This window comes from Notolepis coatsorum (genome assembly GCF_963971535.1).
Source record: "Notolepis coatsorum genome assembly, chromosome: 20".
NCBI classification, from domain to species: Eukaryota; Metazoa; Chordata; class Actinopteri; order Aulopiformes; family Paralepididae; genus Notolepis; species Notolepis coatsorum.
The window spans coordinates 61,158,027-61,180,034 of record NC_140184.1 but is presented as its reverse complement, the minus strand read 5'-3'; the positions used below and the strand labels follow the sequence as shown (position 1 = coordinate 61,180,034).

Below are 22,008 nucleotides of genomic sequence, written 5' to 3'. Positions count from 1 at the left end.
TACGACCACCAACCCAACAACCCATCCCAATCATCCTCTCCATTTGCTTCAATAAGCTCAAGTAATAAAAAGAATAGTCATATAACCGACTTCAAGAGAAAGCGGTTTCATAGTCGACTTGCACTAGCATCGCTAATGCAAACGGGATGCTGATGGCAATTTCTGAGAACACTGACATAAAGGCGTTTCGATTATCATGTGGGCTTGATTATTATTACCTTTATTTAGCCAGATAAAACATTAACTCATTGGGCGCCATTGACGAGAAAAGTCAGGTTAACTCGCCATCGCTTGAGCGCCAATCACGAGAAAAGTCGGGTTTTAATCGTTATTTCTTTTATTCGCTATTGCCATTCATAATTCATCGGGGCAGGCTGTGCATACTGTTCTGAATGTGTCTGAGCTGGCAGACGGCCAATACCGCCCTCTAACGCCTTCGGCCGCTATTGCACTCCATTTGAAACAATGTCGTTTGTTTTCTGGGCCGAGCTGAGCCGTGCGGGCGGGGTTTAAATACTCCGGCAGAACGAGCGCTTACAACCAGGCATGCGTTCTTCATGGGACGGGGTTGCACTCCGTGCCACCCCATGATAAGTACTCGCTATTTGCATATCAATAGCGCCGGTCGTCAGGTGTGTTAAATACGCTCTCAGATACATTCACACCCAACCTGTTGTGAAGACATGTGTTACATTCCATTCGTAGAGGCAATCAGGCACTGTCTCCAGTCTGCGCTCAAGCGAGGGTACATTAAATGCGCATTCGCGGGAGCGCGCGCACGCGCCGGGAGCGCGCGCACGCGCCGGGAGCGCGCGTGCACGTGGTGCGTGCAACCCCCGATGATTTTAATAACGCACCACTGCTTACAACGATGCATCAACTAGCCCCCCCCCCCCCCCCCCCCCTCATTCATATACATTGCCGGACAACGGGGGATGGACCTCCGCGACCAGTACTTGGAATGGCAATCAGATAATTGGATTTTTTTTTGCATTACATCAGAGACAAGGTAAGGACACTATATATCCAATCTTGCATTGATCCGATATTTTTTCTCCCACGATCGAAGCGGTCTGTGTGTGTACCGTTGGTGGCGGGGGGGGGCGCCGGTCCAAGCCCCATTTCATTCTTGCATGAGGAAGGATAATGACGATAATCTAGCGTTGATTTCAGGAAGATTCAGATCAGGCGAAAAATGACAAAGTGATAACTGGATTTCACTAAAGGGCTATTTTCGCATCTTTTCCTGGGATTACTAAGAATCACCCAAACTATACTCATATTCAAAACGGTATAAAATGGAAAAGTACGGATGAAAAAACTATCTGATTTTTGCATGTTGACCAGAAGCAACTCACTGACAATCAACGGTGTTATTAGATCCATAACTATAATATAAAATATATTATAAGTTTGACTTTCTCCCCATTGAACAGAGTGCTGGCCTTCTACCCAGAAGGTATACAGCGACCCCTAGCGCTGAATGAGTTAAGAACAGGTTTCTTATTTACAATGTCGATCTGGTCCAAGAGGCCCCAACAGGAATACACAAAAAATAAAGATTATAAAAAAAAAAACACACATACACATAAACAAATAAACACATGCACAGCCTATGTACAAAAAAATTAACAGGGGAGGAGTAGGGGGGGGGGGGGGGGGGGGGGGGGGTGAAAGTATGTGTGTGTGTGTGTGCGCGCGCATGTGTATGCAAACAGATGTGTGTGTCTAGGTGCGAGTATGAAGATGAATGAGTGCTTGTATGTTGTGTGTGAGAGGGTGCAAGTGTGAAACTGGGGTATCAGCAAGAGCAGGAGGGATCTACTAAGAGCGTGTTGATATATTCTTGAAGGCAGTCAGTGAAGTAAGAGCTGTAAGTTTAAGGATGTCTTGAATAGCGTTCCAGTCATAAGCTGCTGCAAAGTGAAAGGAGATTCGGCCGAAGGTGGTCTTGGATCTTGGGATGTTTAGTTTGATGAGCTCGCTTGATCTTGTGCCGTAAGTGCTATGAGAAAGGTGGAGCAGGATCGTCTTGTAAATGGAGTGGAACCAATGTTGGAGTCGGCGGGTGTGGAGGGAGGGCCAGTCAACCAGTTTGTAAAGGTCACAGTCATGTGTATTAAAGGGTGCATTGGTGGCAAAGCGGATGGCAGAATGGTGAAGAGTGTCCAGTTTGTGTAGAGCGGTCTTTGAAGCCATTACTGATAAATAGGATAGGCTTCTAAAAATCCTGTACCGTCGCTTTCAGTTCATATGAAAACGTTGCTAAAAGGCACACGTGTTGATTTGGGATGCTCCCCATGTGGTGGTAAAACCACAATGGTCCCTTATCTTCGGCTCAGAGTTTGGGGAATTCTGCAGCCGTAATAAAACAACACGCATGACACGGTGGTGCCAACGATGTCTCATATCACCCTCTTCAGACCCCGGCAGGAGGAACTGGAACTAATGAACCATCACATTTCATATGGTCTTAACACAAGCGGATGTAAACTATGACAGATAGTCAGATAAGTCCCTCATGACGTCTAATGGAAAATTCACACTTTGTATAGCGCAATGCACAAGCACACAGTAAATAGAATTAAATAAATACTGACAATTTCTTGTTTGCACTGTGACTTTTGTTTTGCCTCTATAATATTTCACTTAGCTTTCTTTAGTTACCCGACTCTTTTAAGATTTTGATATACAGTGTTTCCCACAGGATTTTGTGAGACTGTGGTGGGTGAACCTCTGCCCCTGTAGGGGGGGTCCAAGGGCATGGGTACATTTTAAAGTTAAATGCATCAATCTGGTGCACTTTGAGAGCAAAATAAAGAGGCCAGATCTATGATGAACTTTGTGCTCAAAACACAAAATCGACTAGACTAGAGCAGTGGTTCTCAACTGGTCTAGCCTCGGGACCCAACAATTTCCTTAGTCATTAAGTCGCGACCCAAATTTCTTAACCACTATGATTTTTTATTTTTTTTGCAGTAATACACAATCTTTCATGCATTGTTAAAAACATGAAATAAACTCAAAGTGCAACAAAAGTGCAACTAGGGCTAAAAACCCAATGAAATAAAATAATAATAAATAATATATGCTTCTTAGCAGATTTCTTAGCTTAATATAACAGACCTAAGTTTGGGGGAACTAATGGGATAACTGGGGTTGCAACAAAAGTGCAACTAGGGCTAAAAACACAATGAAATAAAATAAAATAATAATAATAATAATAATAATAATAATAATAATAATAATAATAATAATAATAATAATAATAATAATAATAATAATAATAATAATAATAATAATAATATATCCTTCTTAGCAGTCTGGGGTGATGGTAGACAAAGCAACTCTGAGGTCATGCTCAATGTCCAATCTGTTCCTCTGCTTTGTCTTAAGCCACTTCCACAAAGATAGGTAGCAAAAAAAAAATTATATATAAAAAAAATAAAAAATAAAACTTACATTTTTATTTTATGTTTTTTTACACACACATCCGCGACCCAATCAAAATGACCCCGCGACCCACTTTTGGGTCGCGACCCACCAGTTGAGAAACACTGGACTAGAGCATACATTTGAGCCATCAAAGAAATGAAGCAAACGTTTATTTTTTAGAAAATAAAAATATACTGGATTACTATTACGACTACTACCACTGCCAATACTACTGATACATCCCTATTGGCAAATTTTATATTTAAAAAAAATATATATATATAATTTTTTTTATTACATTTTTTTTTCATTACATGCGGGCCGCCACAGTCTAGGTAATTAAAGGGAAACACTGGATATATGATGTTTTAAATAATAATTATCTAATTGTATTAGATTGTTAAGTCTCTCGTCGTTGTTAAAGTAAAGAGGTTGTAAGGTTAAGGTAAGGTTGTGTACTTTTGGGTCAGGTATTGCTCGTCACAAATGTCATGGAATGCCAATACACTGTACTGAACTTACCTTGGCTGTTAAAAAAGATTTTCTTTTTACCCTGCAAACTCAATTCTCTATTGTTTTAGAGAAAGATATTTTAACTGAATTGAGTTGAATAAAACTTGGATAAATCAAACCTAGTTGTATCGAACTCAGGCGAATTGAACTCAGTTGAAACTCAGGTGAATTGAACTAAGGTGAACTGAACTCAGTTGAAACTCAGATGAACTGAACTCAGTTGAACTGAACTCAGTTGAAACTCAGGTGAATTGAACTCAGTTAAAACTCAACTGGACTCAGTTGAACTTGGCGGTACCTACCTGAAGAAGTGGTTGTTCCCCCAGAGGATTCTGTCTCCGTGGTGGAGCTGCTGAGGGCTGGTGACTGGAGAGCCATTCACACATGTTCTGGAACAAAAATCATTCCACCAATAAACATCTACTGAATAAACAAACAATTAACAACTAAAACACAGATCTTAGTGGTTGGACCAGGGCTCAGGGAATAACATGAGAACCCATGAGTGAAAGTTATAAGTCCAGTCAGGTGTCTCTAGATCACAATAAAACATACAGGAGAAGAAAGACAGAAAAAGACAAGAGCAGAAGAAGACCGGGGCAAATATCAGGACTGTCTGCTGTTGGAGGTATCTTTACCGTGAGTTGCTGTGTGGCGTGAGGACCACGATTGAGTCAGGTGTTATGTCGATGACACAGTGCTCTGCCTGGATGCCCATCCCACACAGTTGGATGTCCTGAGAGTCTGCTGCACCCACCTTAGTGTGCTCCTGGAACACACAACAACAACATTTACACAACGCACAACTAAAGTACATATTTCTTAGTTACTTACAATAAATGCCAAAAATAACTAGTAACTAATGGTGTTGAGATAAATATAGTGAAGTAAAAAGTATTTCCTTTTACATGCAGTGGCGTTAAAGTGCAAAGTGCAAAATAAAAAAAAGTTAAGTAAAAGTACCTCAACATTTTTACTAAGACATTGAGTGCCACGCCCCTTCCGGGAAGTGACCCCTTCCTTGCATACCATTAACCCCATGTAAACGTAGTTCAAGTCAAGTCAAGAGTTTTATTTGTCACGGCGTACAAGTATACAATGAAATGAGGGTGGTCTTGCCCGCAACGATGTGCAATACAGTAGTAACAACATATAATAGAATCCAATAAAACAACATTGTGCAATAAACAAGTAACATAGTAGGGCATATTGGTATTTGTACATAAGTTATTTACAGAGCATGGAGGACATGCTAGGTCCTTTGGTAGTGCAATACACTGTTACTGTTACTATACTATTTTTAAAGTGACCTTTCCTTAGTGGCCATAAGTGTGGGCGTGTGCAGCATGAGTGTGTGCTTGCTCATGTTAAAGTGGCTGCTAGTGTGTGAGCGTGTACAGTGTGTGTGTCGTGTGTGTGCTCATGTGTGCTTGTGTGTGGAGAGTTCAGTGTTCAAGGCTCTGATGGCCTGGGGGAAGAAGCTGAGCCGAAGTCTCTCTGTCCTCGTAGCTGGGGTTCGCAGGCGTTTGCCTGACCTCAGCAGCATGAACAGGCTGTTGTTGGGGTGGTGTGGGTCTTTCATTATTCTGCAGGCTCTGGATTTGCACCTCTTGTTGTATAGAACCTGCAGGGGTGGTAGTGCAATACCCGTGGTACGCTCGGCTGAGCGCACCACTCTCTGTAGGGCCTTCTTGTCCTGTGCCGTGCTGTTTCCATACCAGGCAGTGATGTTTCCAGTCAAGATGCGCTCTACAGCTCCGGAGTAGAAGGACTGGAGTATCTTGCCAGATACTCTGAACTTCCTTAACTGTCTCAGGTGGTAGAGGCGCTGCTTCGCCTTTTTTACGACTGAGTCTATGTGTGTTGTCCATGTCAGATCCTCTGAGATGTGGACCCCCAGGTACTTAAAGCTGCTCACCCTGTCCACGGTAGCCCCGTTTATCCTCTGTGGTGTGTGTGTCTCCTGCTGTCCTCTCCTATAATCCACGATCAGCTCCTTGGTTTTACCAATGTTCAGGAGCAGGCTGTTTTCCTGGCACCAGCGTTCCAGTACCTCAACCTCCTCCCGGTAGGCCTTCTCGTCGTTGTCCGAGATCAGCCCCACCACCACGGTGTCGTCCGCAAACTTCACTATGGAGTTGGAGCTGAACTTGGCCACACAGTCGTGTGTGTATAGTGAGTACAGCAGGGGGCTCAGAACACAGCCCTGGGGGGACCCGATGCTCAGGGTGATGGTGTTGGAGGTCTGACCCCCCACCCTGACCGCCTGGGGCCTTTCGCTCAGAAAGTCCAGTATCCAGGCGCTCAGAGCGGAGCTCAGACCCAGCTCGATCAGCTTGTCCACCAGTCTGGTGGGGACTATGGTGTTGAACGCTGAGCTGTAGTCAATGAACAACAGTCTCTCATAGCCCCCCTTCTGGCGGTCAAGGTGAGAGAGGGTGCTGTGCAGTACTTGAGAGACTGCATCGTCAGTGGACCTGTTTGGCCTGTATGCAAATTGCATAGGGTCCATATCACTGGGGAGGGAGGCACAAATGTGATCCTTGACCAGCCTCTCGAAACATTTCATGGCCACAGAGGTGAGTGCCACCGGTCTGTAGTCATTGAGACATGTTGGGGAGGGTTTCTTTGGTACAGGGATGATGGTAGACATCTTGAAGCAGGCAGGGACCACTGACTCCGCCAGGGATTGATTAAATATGGCGGTGAACACAGGGGCTAGCTGGTTGGCACAGGACTTAAGTATGCGTCCTGTTATGCCATCTGGGCCCAGTTGTAGTTTGTAGAGCTAAACCTATATTTTATAGTATAGCTATGGGTCTAATAACGCTGTCGAGTCTCAGTGAGTTGCTTCCGGTCAACGTGCAAAAAACAGATTCTTTTTTCATCCGTACATTTCCGTTTTATACCGTTTTGAATATGAATATAGTTTGGTTGCTTCTGAGTAATTCCAGGGAAAAGACGCGAAAACTGCTTTCGCCTGATTATCGGATCTTTCTGAAATCAACGCTAGATCATCATTATTATCCTTCCTCGTGCAAGCATGCAATGTGGTTTAGACCGGTGCCCCCCCCCCCCCCCCCCCCCTCCTGCAACCCAACGGCAGAGAGCCACACACATAAAACACAGATAGCTTCAATCGCAGTAGAAATAAATATCAGATCAACGCAAGCTTTCATATATAGTGTCCTTACCTGGTATCTGATGTAATGCAAAAAAAAGAATCCAATTATCTGATCGCCATTCCAGTTATCCACAGCGATCCTGTCTCCAACGTTGTTGGGTATTGCACTTCAACGGGCGGGCGGGGTCAGTAGTCCAAACCATCCCTACAAGCGTGTGTTTTGCCGGAGTGTTTAGGACCCGCCCCCACGCCGCAGCTCGGTAGAGAAAAGAAACTAACCCGTTTCTAACGGGGTGCAATAATGGCCGAAGCCGTTAGAGCGCGGTATAAGACCGTCTGCCAGCTCAGACACACTCAGAACAGTATGCACAAGGTGCCCCGCTGAATTATTAATGGAAATAGCATATCCGTAGCAGATCTACGTTATCCGGCACTCAACGATTGGGCGACAGAAACGTAGTTCTACGTTTTCGGCAACCAAATGGTTAAGTACAGTACTTGAGTGGAAATATTTTCAACCACTACCAACAGGACAGCCTTTCTTTAACCACCAGGACACTGTCTGTCAGATAGCTGGTAACCAGTCTAAAAACACCGTCTGTCAGGTAGTAAGTAACCAGACTAAAATCACTGTCTGTCAGCTAGTACTAGTAGGTAACCAGACTAAATTCACTGTCTGTCAGCTTGTAAGTAATCAGTCTGTCAGCTAGTAGGTAACCAATCTGTCTGGTAGTAGGTAACCAGACTATCAGCTAGTATATGCAGGGTTACGGGGCGACAGTGGCTCAGGAGTAAGATTTGAGGAACAAATTGTAAAGCGCTTTGGGGTCTGTGTTTGTTTGTGTGTGTACCTTGAGATAGTAGACCAGCAGCTCGTTGAGGGCGGGGTCTGTGTGTGTGTTAAGGCTGTCCCCGAAGCCTGTTTTTATAAATATCCTAAAACTAAATCCTCAATTTGAATAAAGTGATTAATCTGATTAAATGATTTTTCTTTTTTTTTTATTAAATCAACTTTCCAGCCCCAGACCCAGCCCAGGGAGAAGCCCCAGCCCAACTAAATCAATGAAATCAACTTTCTTTAATGAATATAACTCATCAGTTTTAATACTATAATATTAGTGTGTGTAGCCTAATCTTTATCTGCAACTGTGAAGAAAAAAAGAAAATTCGAACGTTGATTTAGAATCTGAATGCCAACGTAACAAACGAAGGTTTGAACGTTCGAACGTTTGGGCTCAGCCCTAGTGTGTGTGTGTGTGTGTGTGTGTGTGTGTGTGTGTGTGTGTGTGTGTGTGTGTGTGTGTGTGTGTGTGTGTGTGTGTGTGTGTGTGTGTGTGTGTGTGTGTGTGTGTGTGTGTGTGTGTGTGTGTGTGTGTGTGTGTGTGTGTGTGTGTGTGTGTGTGTGTGTGTGTGTGTACCTTGAGATAGTAGACCAGCAGCTCGTTGAAGGTGGGGTCTGTGTGTGTGTGTGTGTGTGTGTGTGTGTGTGTGTGTGTACCTTGAGATAGTAGACCAGCAGCTCGTTGAGGGCGGGTCTGTGTGTGTGTGTGTGTGTGTGTGTGTGTACCTTGAGATAGTAGACCAGCAGCTCGTTGAGGGCGGGTCTGTGTGTGTGTGTGTGTGTGTGTGTGTGTGTACCTTGAGATAGTAGACCAGCAGCTCGTTGAGGGCGGGGTCTGTGTGTGTGTGTGTGTGTCTGTGTGTGTGTGTGTGTACCTTGAGATAGTAGACCAGCAGCTCATTGAGGGCGGGGTCTGTGTGTGTGTGTGTGTGTACCTTGAGATAGTACACCAGCAGCTCATTGAGGGCGGGGTCAGCGTTGAGGTTGACCAGGAAGCACTTGTCGTCTCCTACTTTGATCCCAGACGACTGCAGGGAGATGCCCAGGCTCTCCAGCTGCTTCTGTCGCTCCTGAACACACGTTTAGAATTACAGGATTATTATTCATGACTGAATACGGTTCTGTGCAGGCTGGTTAACCGTTCATTTCTATCACATTTTACATTTAGTAATTTAGCTGATGCTTTTATCCAAAGTGCCTTACAAATCGTGTACAAGTCCCTGTCAGTGAAGGGTTACAACTAGGGATGCTCGATATTGGCTTTTTTACCGATACCGATATTCCGATATTGTCCAACTCTTAATTTCCGATACCGATATCAACCGATACCGATATATGCAGGGTTTCCCTGTCCAAAAAACTGAATAATTTCAGGTAACTAATAATTTCACTGGATATATATATAACAAATATTGTTATTGTTTTTTTTTTTTTTTTTAAACCGATGCCGATATTTTCCGATATCACATTTTACTGCCGATATCGGCCGATAATATCGGTCGGCCGATAATATCGGACATCCCTAGTTACAAGCTTTGAATTTGTGTGTGTGCATATTTGACGTGTGCCTGACTGCGTGTGTCACCTGTGCAATCTCTTCAGTCTTCCTGAGCTTCTCCTCCCAGGTGACGGTCATCTCCTGGATCAGCTTCTCAGACTCCTCCAAGCGTTCCTTCAACTCCGGTGCCTTCATAGACTGGCGAGAGAGAGGGAGACAGAAAGAGAGAGAGAGAGAGAAGACAGGGAAGAAAGGATGAATACTTTATAAATCTATTTCCTTAGTATGTATATGTATTAATAGTATGCTTAATAGTATCTTTTAATTAGGGATGCTCGATATTGGCTTTTTTACCGATACCGATATTCCGATATTGTCCAACTCTTAATTTCCGATACCGATATCAACCGATATCAACCGATACCGATATATGCAGGGTCCCCCCTCCCCCCCCCCCAAAAAACTGAATAATTTCAGGTAACTAATAATTTCACTGGATATATATATAACAAATATTGTTATTGTTTTTTTCTTTTTTTAAACCGATACCGATATTTTCCGATATCACATTTTACTGCCGATATCGGCCGATAATATCGGTCGGCCGATAATATCGGACATCCCTACTTTTAATAGTATCTTTTCCCGGCCCTACAAGTCACACCCAAAATGTAAAAGCACTGAGCTGGTGATGAGCTCCTATCTCGACAATAATCCTACCTCCACACAGCTGAATTGACAGGCTTGCATACATTAAATGGTTGGCGTTTTGTCTTGTTTTCTAGGAGGAAGGCAAGTTTTTCACCAAAATGATACATCCAACTGCCCAAAAAGTAGTAGCAGACTGTCCAGGCTCTCCACCTGCTCACACACCCCCCTCCTCCCAAACGGCATAGTGCACATTTAAGTAGGGATGGGAATCGAGAATCGAGAATCGGAATCGATTGGGAACCGGTTCCTAATTGTCCGATTCCTGGAATCACATGCCTCTGAGACTATCGATTCCTCTTATCGATGCCATGTTTTTCCGACAGTTGCACATTTAAAAACAACAACGTTAGCGCCACGCATGCAGCCATAGGAGACTATTTGATTCCTTGACTAGGAAAACCTAAAGGGCTCGATATTGCGACCGTTTTGTGTGTGCAGTGAAAACTGAAGGTGCTTTGCATCCTAGTCATTCATTTACATGGTAAAGTAGCGTTAGCCGCTAGCTAGCTAAATAGCCATGCTCATTGCATTGAATGCAACTACAGTTCAATAGATTAAATTAGTTCTCAAATACATTATTTTATTTAAGTGTATAGTTAATAATTTTTTTTACAGTTTTTGTATTTTTCTGACATGGGGGCTCAACAATAAATGACAATCAGAAATGTCAAGTCGCATGTTGTTATTCTAACCAGCTTAGTTCTGTTGCATTTCCAATTTATTTATTTAAACTATAAACGCAGCAGGACTCGATAAGGGAATCGATAAAGAATCGTATCGATAAGCAGAATCAATAATGGAATCGTATCGATAAAATCTTATCAATTCCCATCCCTACATTTAAGTAGCAATTATTTTTATGTCTGCAGTAAATACATACACAGACATTATACATTCGTTACCATCTGTGGGTGGGTGAGTGTGTGTGTGTGTGTGTGTGTGTGTGTGTGTGTGTGTGTGTGTGTGTGTGTGAATCTGCGCAATATATCGCAAACTATAGAGGCACAAGAATGAGTGTGGAATATGTTTCACATCAGGCAACGGGAAGTATTTTGCGAGAATTCATGTAGTCATTGGTGTAGTACACCTTTTTATCGACAGAGGGCAACAACAGCGGCTTAAAATGCAGCCATCAAGACTACTGCAGGGGGTCAGCACAGAGACAGTGCAATGCTACAGGCGGTTAGTTGGCCATAGGGTCAGGACAGACACAGTTGGCCACTCCCTCCATCCCAGCGTGCTTTGCGGTTGCAGCAAAATGTGTGTTTCTCTGTATCAACTGAAAGATACTGAAGCATCAGGGAAAGTACAGTAAATCTGACTCATAATATGCTTTGTCTCTGGAAGTAGGTTATAATTTAACATTGTTAAAATAAGTAAACAAAAATCACATTAAATCGTAATATTGAATCGGCACCCAAGTATCATGATGGTATCGATTCGAGACCCATTATCTCTCTCTTTCTCTCTCTCACCTCTGCCTGTGTCAGTTGATCCCGTAGCTTCTCCACCTCCTCCCGCAGCTCCCTGATGATGCGTGCGTTCGGGTCCTCATTGACCACGGCGTGGTTGACGATGCTCTTGGCGCGGTCGGCATAGCGCAGTGTCGACAGCGTCTCGTCGTAGTTATCAGCCGATGGGCTCAACGTGGCAATCATCGCCGTGCGACTGTTGCCACCCAGACTGTCCTGGAGTGGGAGAGAGAGTGGGGTGGAGAAAGAGTACAAAACATCAGAGCTGAAACCCTTCAGTCCCACAGCGCAAAAGGCAATGCTTGCCATCATCGCTAGAGGGCAATATGTGTTCAGAACCCTAACTACCATCTACCTACCATCTGCCTACCATCTACCCACCATCTACCCACCATCTACCCACCATCTACCTACCATCTACCCACCATCTACCCACCATCTACCCACCATCTACCTACCATCTACCCACCATCTACCCACCATCTACCTACCATCTACCCACCATCTACCTACCATCTACCCACCATCTACCTACCATCTACCCACCATCTACCCACCATCTACCCACCATCTACCTACCATCTACCCACCATCTACCGGCAGCGTGGCTACATGAGTAGAGCTCCGGACTCATGATCAGAAGATCACCGGTTCAAGCCCTGGTCAAGGCCGTTGTCGGAAAGTGGTGTTGTTGTCCAGCAGGGGGCATCCTGTCCTCTGGACTTGTCAGTAACAATGCCCCTGTTACGGTGATAGGGACACTGTACAGCTGCGAGTAGGGAGTAGCGGGTTCCCCCGACGTTCCTGGCCAAATTCTGAATCAGGTCTCTGACATAAAGGCCACCTAATCATCCCTCCCCCCTTAATTGGCTGATATCAATCCCTGTCTCCTGAGCCGTTCAGCCATTGTGTAGTGTGATGTGTGCCTGGTGCCAGTGTATGGCAGCCATTGAGCCTGCGTAGCCCAAGGTTGGGTGCTGCCAGTGGTGGTGAAGGAGGCAATTTCCACCCCACATTGTGGGGAGCGCTTTGAGTGTCTAGAAAAGCGCTATATAAATGTAATGATCATTCATTCATTCATCTACCTACAGTCTACCCACCATCTACCCACCGTCTACCCACCATCTACCCACCATCTACCCACCATCTACCTACCCCCCCCCATGAGTGAGTGAGTGAGTGAGTGAGTGACTGGAATTTGCAACCGTTAACCCGGGTTGTAAGTAACTAAACAACCTAGCTGAAAAGTACATTTAAAAGAAAATCACTATATCTTCAAAAGTTGATTACAAAAATATTAATTTTTATGTCTGTTTTAGGTCAAGGTGGGACGTGAGGTCTCCACTGAGGTTAACACATTCGGCGCCAGACCCGAGATATCCCGGGTTAACTCGCCATGCGTTGGGCGCCAAGACCCGAGATTTCTCTGGTTTTGGTCGTTTATTCCTTTATTCGATATTTTCTATTCATTATTCATCCACGGACCTCTGTGTTGCCATAGGGAATGAGTCTGAGGTCGCCAAACTGCAATACCGGTCGCATCCCGCTAGATGGCGGTATCGAGCACCCTTTGTAATCTTGTATCTTGGCCTGTGTAATGGCCAAACATCTCCGGTTTCATGTTTCCTTGTCGGGCGAGGGCAGCCATTCTGCCGGTTCCATTGAAGCGAGTCAAATATCCCGATCCATATGTTGTGGTGGATTATGCCGTGGGCCAAATGGACATTGGATGTACCAGATGGCAATCAAACAATTGGATTATTATTTTTGAAATACTCCCGATCACAGGTAAGAACGATCTGATGTCAATTTGAGCTTGATCCTGCAATGCTTTTATACCGATCGGGCTGATAAGCGATTTTAGTGTTCAATACGAATGCCGTTACTGACAATCAAATAATCAGAACCGACCCCCCCCCCCTTTTCATGCATTCATGATGGAACATAATAACTATGATATAGATTTGATTTTGGGATAATAGCGTATACAGGCAAGAAATGGCAACGTCTATAGTGGAATTGACGTATAGGGCTATAACTCAGCATTTCATGAATTACCCTAGACCGCTCTAAAACTATACTTAGTCACCACGGTATAACACAGGAACGTATGGCTGGAAAAATTTATTATTTTTCACATATTGAATGATAGATAGGTGATGTCAAATGGGCCATAGTATTGTATCCATAGCTATAATATAGAATATAGTTATAGCTCTACAAACAAGATGACTCAGTCCCATCGTTTAAAGAGCGGCCTAGCTACAGCGAGCCCTAACTAATAGCTGGCGCCGAATGAGTTAAGGTAAGGTATTGTTTATAAGGAACCTTTTAGGGTGAAATGATGACTAGTTCTGGTGTTGCAGCTTGGCCAACAAGTAACGACTGTTAACGACTTAACTGGCAACGGCCCGGGCCCTTTTAACTCATTGACTGCCACACTGTTTTTCCATCTTTACTCCCTGGCGCCAGCGGTATTGACCATTTTCACGATGTATATTCTATATTATAGCTATGGAGACAATAGTATGGCTCATTTGACAGGCACTATTTATACTCCAACAGGGACGAAACAGGTTATTTCTACATACCTTCGTTTGTGCGCTATACCACGCAAAAAATCGCCCCGTTTCACAATAATCCAGGCTGGTTTTCTAGATTGTAAGATATAGAGTGTTTTGTGTGCATATGCGCAAATCTCGCGGCTGCTCGCCTGAAACCTATATTATTGCCAGGTCAAAGGTAAACATAACCATATGTTTCTTCACAAAGCCATCGGGGAGGGGGGGGGGGGTCGTTTTAGCGATGCTGCGATCATTACAAAAGCATGTTTTATGATGGGGTTCGGTAAAATAGACGTTCCCTTTGTCAGCGGACTCGGGCCAGACTATACCACTGAGCCGAATAAGTTTCCTCATCGGCCGGTTTGACTATAGTATTTTTATGATTTACCAGAAGTGCTGAGTCCAACATAGTCTGGTGAAAACGCACCTCATCATCATCCATATAATCCGTTTTGTCCTCTTCTTCATAATATCCAATAGTTCGCTCTAGGCGATCGCCATTGTCAAACGTTAGTTGGCTGTACTGCTCACTGCTGCTCGCTCCCTAGTGCTTTGGGAGCTCTCGCTGCGGCGTGGGGCGGTCCACACTAAACTGGCCCATGCAGTTCATAAGGTAGGCGATTCTGCCACCTGTCGGGATTCAATTGTCATTGCAGGTCCCAGGCACATTCACAAATGCCCACACGAGTGTTTAGAATAATAATAATGAAAAAAGGAACCAGAAACAAGATATCTCGTTATTTGCCCACCTGTGGAACACTGCACTTTGCGAGCCTCTAGCGGCTCGGGTCTGCATTCTTTATACAACATATTATATATCGAATTAAAGCCATATTTGTTGACGTTCGAATGCCGCATGCGACTTTGTACATGCGAGCGTCAGATTACCACCCCTGACTCCAGAGGCTCTGGAACTGTCAATCAATCGCCGATTGTGAAAATGATTGGACAGGGTTGTAGCCAATGAGTGTAGCATTCCAATGATACCCCAGGTGGGGGTGTGTAAATCGGGGATCTAGGTGAAAAGTGACGAGCGAAAACTAGAAGTAAAAGATAGACGGAATGCATTGTCGTCAATGAGGAAATGGATTACTGGAGAAAGTTTTTTTGTACACAGTTTACCAAAATCGCTCTAAATCACCCATTTCTGAACAGATTGAAATAGAAATTCGGACCTGTACTACATAAGACTTCAGGCTATGGACCTGCAGTGTTTTCCAGCTTATACAAATTTTTTGGGATCTCATATTTTTGGATATTGTTACTACAGAAAAACATGAGTACAAAGTACAAGTAGAACTCAAGTTCAGCCCTATGTTACTCTATTTCATTAGCACTAAAAGTGCAAATTTGTCTTTATTGTGTAAGAAACCTCAGAATGCTATCTTTCAAAAGAGACCAGGCTTATGCATGTGCTATAAGTATAAAGATATGCTTTGCAAAAAAAGTATGCAGTCCTCAAAAACAAAAACACTTTTCTGGGTGCCTGTTAACTCAATCCCCACCAATAACGAGTATACTCGTTATTGGGCGCCATGCGTTGAACGCCAACAATGAGTATACTCGTTATTAGATCGTTTGATATTTTTCCTTTGATCCCCGCTCTACAGATTCGCCCGGAGCGCTCTGAATCACTGTGGCACAGCCACATACGCTGGAACTGCAATGTAGGGCTGTACCGAATGTAATTTTTTAACATTCGAAGCTTCGATTAAAGTATTCGAACAAAGCTTCAAATGTCTATAAAAGAACATTTACTTACTAATTTTACTTTATTTTTTTTAACTAAATCCTCAATTTGAATATAGTGATTAATCTGATTAAATGAGTCTTTTTCTTTTATTAAATCAACTTTCTTTAATGAATATAACTCATCAGTTTCGTCAACATAAATAATCCAATAAGGGCACAGTTGGTATGAAAGTGATGGTGATGTCTTATAGTATAATATTATAATATTAGTGTAGCCTAATCTTTAACTGCAACTGTGAAGAAAACCCCCATTGGTTTAAACAGATTGAATAGACACACAAAAAAAAAGATTAAAAAGAAAAATTATAATAATAATAATTAAAATAAAAAATTCGAATGTTGATTTAGAATTCGAATGTCAACATTATGATCGAAGTTTCGAAGCATTCGGTACAGCCCTACTGCAATGCCAATCGAATCTCACCAGATGGCAGTATCGTCTACCATTTGAACTCTGATAGGAAGGCAGCAGTATTGGCAATGAATGCATCGAGGCATCGAGGCTCGCTCTGTGGGGGAGGAGCTCTTCCAAAGCAATCGCAAGCAGATCCGCTAGCCTCAAAACCTATAGTGTCCAGTTTTTATTGGGTCGCCAATAAAAAAAGTAAAATAAAAGGTTAAAAAAAAGAAGAAAAAAAAAGATTTTAAGCTGTAGATGTGTTGATTCAGTTTGGCACCACATACTTATGTGAATCTGGGTTTTCTACTCTAGCATATCTGAAAAACATACAGAAACAGATTAAATGCTCAGCCTGACCTCATAATAGCACTTTCAAAAACCAAGCCCAGAATAGATCTGCTGGTTGAAAACTTCAACCAGCCACATACCTCTCATTAGATTTAATTGTGCCATAGATTTAAATATTATACCCCTTCTAGCATGTCAGGTCAGTAGAATTTTTAAATACGTCAGTACAAATTAATCAGAATGTTGCTCAATGTTGGGGTTTAAGGTTGAGGGATGGAGGGAGGGGGTAAGAAATGGAGAGTTGAAAAAGGCGTGAGAAATAGAAAGGAGAGTAGAACATGTTTGTTTTTAAAAGTGTTACAAATTGTTATGAGGTGGTGAGCAACTTAACATTACACTGATTATTGCTGTGATGTACTTTTATAATTAAATAAATACATTTCATATACATTTGAAATTCATGGTTTGTTGTGTTCTTTATCAGTAGTTTATAAATGTATGTTTTTTTCTTTTTTGAATGATCTTTTCCCCCCTTCTTTTTCCGTTTTTTCTCCCATCCCAATGTTAGTTGTCATGCCAATTCCCAAACCCCTTCCTGGTCGTTGCGCACTCTACCCCCTACCGTCGGTCCGGGAGGGCGGAGACTATCACATGCTTCCTCCGACACATGTGTACCCAGCCCACCGCTTCTTTTCACCTGGCAGCGCGGACTCTCACTGGGAGAGTGTAACGTGTGGAAGGTCACATTACCTCTCCTAGATCCTTCCCTTGCTGTGCAGGCACCCCGACCGAACTGTAGGAGTCGCTGTTTACAACGACCAGGACCCCACCCTCACCGGGTTTCCCACTCGCTAACACTGCCAATTGTGTTAGTATGGACGGTCGGCCAACCCGGAAGCGTGAATATTAAAGGCAACCAACTTGTGTTCAGCTTTTCTCTGATTGGCCACGACCCCACGCCGCTAGCCCGCCCCCTTTTGCTGCGAACGCGGCAGGAACCTTCAAGTTCCCTGGTGCAAAATAAATCTGGTAGTTCGTTTATGACGTTAATTAATAATAAACACTGTTAGGACTCTTAATAATAAACACTGTTAGGACTATCTGACTCTTAATAATAAACACTGTTAGGACTATCTGACTCTTACTAATAAACACTATTAGGACTATCTGACTCTTAATAATAAACACTGTTAGGACTATCTCGATTCACGCGTCACTACTGTAACTAGAAACTGGTAGTTCGTTTATGACGTTAATTAATAATAAACACTGTTAGGACTCTTAATAATAAACACTGTTAGGACTATCTGACTCTTAATAATAAACACTGTTAGGACTATCTGACTCTTACTAATAAACACTGTTAGGACTATCTGACTCTTAATAATAAACACTGTTAGGACTATCTCGATTCACGCGTCACTACTGTAACTAGAAACTGTACATTGTAACGTATATGTTATTTTGCGTTTTTAACGTCAGTCACTGTACATCAGTGTGGAGGCTGGTAGTTCGTTTATGACGTATTGCTGGCTCTCATATTTGCGAATCCAACAGCGTTCACCCTGATGTAAACAAAACAAGTCATTGTGACGGCCAAGTATTGCTGGCTCTCATATTTGCGAATACAACAGCGTTCACCCTGATGTAAACAAAACAAGTCATTGCGACGCCAACGGAAGACGGCCACTGCCGCAGGTGGCGCAACTCTCTGCCGCGCGGCGAAGACGGCCGCTGCCGCAGGCGGCGCAACTCTCTGCCGCGCGGTCACGTGGCCGTGTGGCCAATCAGAGAAACGCTGAACGCAAGGCTGAACACAAGTTGGTTGCCTTTAATATTCACGCAACCCGGAAGCACCTTTGGGAGTATTTGGGGGTTCAGGGAATGAAGCAGAACGATTCGGGCTTATTGCACATAAAGCGTCCTATCTCGCAATCTATGGAAAAAGACTGGATTATTTCGGAAAAATGGGCGATGTTCAGCGTGTAATAAACTACAAACTACAGTGTGTAGAAACGAATGCCTTTTTACATGTTGTACTGCAAATAGTGTCTGTCAAATGAGCTATACCATTTTCCCAATAGCTATAATATAGAATATACAAATAGCTCCGCAAAGATCATGAATTATCGCGAAAACAGTCACGAAAAGCTGGCCTACTGACCGCAGGATGCGCGGCCAGCGCGGCAGAGAAAGAGTTAAGAGCCTTAACCTGCAGTGCTGCAGTCTGCGCTTGGTTAAAATAATTCATAAAAATGTGTTGCATAATAGGCTATGATGAATTGCGAATTACATTTAGTTGACAGACGTCTTCTTTGGAAAATGAGTTAACAACATTGCTAGCTAGCATAATTAACACTTTGATCGCCGGGGTTAAATTCATAATTTACCATCCCTCGCCAGCCCTATTTAACATGGAGAAGTTCCCCTTCTTTGCAGGGCTATAACTTTTTAAATTGTATTGCTAAATTGACATTACTATGGCCCATTCAACGTCCTATATCTATTGTTCAGGGTGTAGCAACGTTATACTTTTTCATTCACATATTCATACTAAAATACGGTCTAAAGTATAAGTATGTTTTTATCGTTTTCTGCAGCTTTCTCCAGAACTTGATTTATAGCCCTAAATGCATTATATTGATGATCAAATACAGTTTGGTAGGAATCTGTGCGAGATAAAAAATGTCAACTGTACGTGCTTCTAGGAGTTACTACGTATGATCTGATGTTGACCGGATTGGCGGGGGGTCGTTTATAATTCCGTGGGCAACGTTATATCATTCATCTAGTGTGGGTGATATGATCATTAGAGCAGTTAGTATCGAAGACGTTAACAAATAACGCTGAAACTCACCGTAGCTTCCTCGTAGCGTTGGGAGATGAGCGTGGAACAGAATATTTTCTATTATGGGATGTCGAAATATCCGATCCATTTCCAGGTTGTATAATAGTATATACGTCCAAATCATGTTGTTTATCGAGTTATTGGTAACGGATCACTATCCGTTGTGATCAGCTCGAGTCCTGGGACTATTAGCGAGTGATCGGACCAAATTGAAATGAGCACCAGCTTCCACTTCCTGTTTCTTCCCTGGGCGATCCGCCGATCGGCCACCAGATGGCGCTCTTGAACCGTTAGAGAGTTGAGAGGGGCTCACCAGTACATCTCATGTCTCCGGGGGAGAAATATGATTTCGATCACAGATTTTTTAAATGTCCAGCGTCTTCGGCAGAATAAGCATGGCGGGGAAAGACGCTGGACAGCGTCTTCGGCGATTAAAGTGTTAACAAGCATAGCAAAGGCTCGACTTGCGTACTTGTGAAAGACCATTCATCACTGCACCGTTTATACAACTTGGTTTAATCCAAAAGTCAGTTCGGAAACGTTCTATAATGAAATAACAAATAAGACATTCAGGGGATGCCTGGTCACTCCTTATCCTCTCGGTCTGCATGTCAGAGTTACCAAGAACGTAAACGCCATAGAAGGTAAACAAATATTTCCACTGTGGCTGCCTGTCAAAATTATGCATTGGTAAAATGTTAAAAAAGTGTTTGCTACTTTTTTTAGGCAGGGTGTGTGTGTGTCTTTGAGTGATACCTTTAGCAGCCATGTGAGGACAGAATCTCTGTAGGGAACAAACTTGGTCTTGTTCTTCCCTGCGCTCTGTTCAGCCAGAGCAGAGATGACCAGGCCTAGCGTGGTAAGAGACCTGAAAATACACAGACAGTCCATTAACACTTTCAGAGCCATTGCTTAACCTTGATTTACCCGTTGAATGCCACCATCCACTTCAATGTTAGCTTAAAGGGGAACTCCAACATTTTGGGAAATTAGCTTATTTAACATCTTCCCTGGAGTTAGACAAGAAGATACATACCTTTTTTGTCTCTGTGCGTGCATTTTAGCTTTGGGAATAGACGCTCCGTTAGCATAGCTTAGCTTCATCACTGGAAGTGAGGCAGGAGTCGCAGGACAGTAGCCTTACAGTGCCTTACAGTGTATTACAAGGTCTGACATTGACCAAATTTGATATGCATGACCTTGGTGGGCTCTAGGTCAACTCCTGAAAAGGGGGTCAATGTCAGACCTTGCAATCAAAAGTTAGGGGGCGCACTGAAATTATGGCAAGGGTTATTAGCCCCCTAACTTTTGATTGCAAAGTCTGACATTGACCCCCTTTTCAGGAGTTGACCTAGAGCCCACCAAGGTCATGTATATCAAGTTTGGTCAATGTCAGACCTTGCAATACACTGTAAGGCACTGTAAGGCTACTGTCCTGCCTCACTTTCAGTGATGAAGCTAAGCTATGCTAACGGAGCGTCTATTCCCAAAGCTAAAATGCACGCACAGAGACAAAAAAGGTATGTATCTTCTTGTCTAACTCCAGGGAAGATGTTAAATAAGCTAATTTCCCAAAATGTTGGAGTTCCCCTTTAAAAACACCTAAACTATGTTTTAAATTATGGCTATGTGTCTAATCTGCCCGTCGCTTATCAATGACTCGTTTTCCAGTCAACATTGTCGAAGCGGATTGTTTTTTTATCGGTTCATTTTCGTTTTATAGCATTTTGAAAAGCCCTCGTTTAAGGAAAATATAAAGATTCCGTGATAAAAGACATTTACTGGAATATTCTAGAATACACAAAAACGTTGTCATTTTTCTGCCTATTTATGAATAGTTTTCAAATAAACGCTAGATTATCGATAGTATATGTGTACGTATGCACGCTATAGAGGCGATCTGAAAAATCGATTCTCTTATTTCCTCATCAGCGATCACGCACAAACAGCCACATCACACATAGGGCTAAGGGCAAACGCTGAGATCTCAGCGAATACAACTCTGATTATCCCAAGACTGGTAAAATAGATTCCTTACCTCAGATCAGATGTTCTCCAAAAAGATCATTCCAATTCCTGATCGCCATTCCAAATATCGATCACGCTTATTGATTGAGTATTGGCTGCTGTAAATATATATTCCAGGCTGATTCCCGTCCCGCGATGACTTCCATGTTGATCAGACTTCTTGCCAGCACAAGGAACCAGCTGGCTCCGCCCCTACATATCTACAGATCCCAGGTCAGTCTAAGCAACTGACCTGCAGTTACCAACGGGAGACTCGGTTGATGAAATATGATTTCAGATCACTAATAAAACAATAAAACGATATTTGTCGTCCGTGGCACTCAGTGGAGGGGCTAATAAAACGAGTATATCGTCCGTGGCACTGAAAGTGTTAAGAACCTAAACTAAACACAAACTAATGGCTGTGAAATGTGTACAGTTTACATGTGTTGTTTGTAGTTATTATCTGGCCAATGTAGCTAACCACAGGTCTAACCACACAACTAGGGATGTCATGGTATTAGATTTTGGTGGCATGATTATTGTCAGAGGAAA

General features: G+C 43.1%; 1 protein-coding gene across 1 annotated transcript in view; it reads right to left on the bottom strand.

Moving 5' to 3' along the window:
- Positions 1–22,008, bottom strand: part of kif13ba (kinesin family member 13Ba) — a gene marked incomplete at its 3' end in the record, with an annotated part of 212,184 nt that overhangs the window by 69,817 nt on the left and 120,359 nt on the right. The window contains exons 10-15 of the mRNA XM_084337338.1: positions 20,203–20,314; positions 11,598–11,810; positions 9,499–9,609; positions 8,849–8,983; positions 4,587–4,717; positions 4,251–4,337 (exon numbers count right to left, since the gene is read on the bottom strand). Coding sequence (XP_084193464.1) covers positions 4,251–4,337; positions 4,587–4,717; positions 8,849–8,983; positions 9,499–9,609; positions 11,598–11,810; positions 20,203–20,314 — 789 coding nt within the window. The remainder of the gene's footprint in view (positions 1–4,250; positions 4,338–4,586; positions 4,718–8,848; positions 8,984–9,498; positions 9,610–11,597; positions 11,811–20,202; positions 20,315–22,008) is intronic.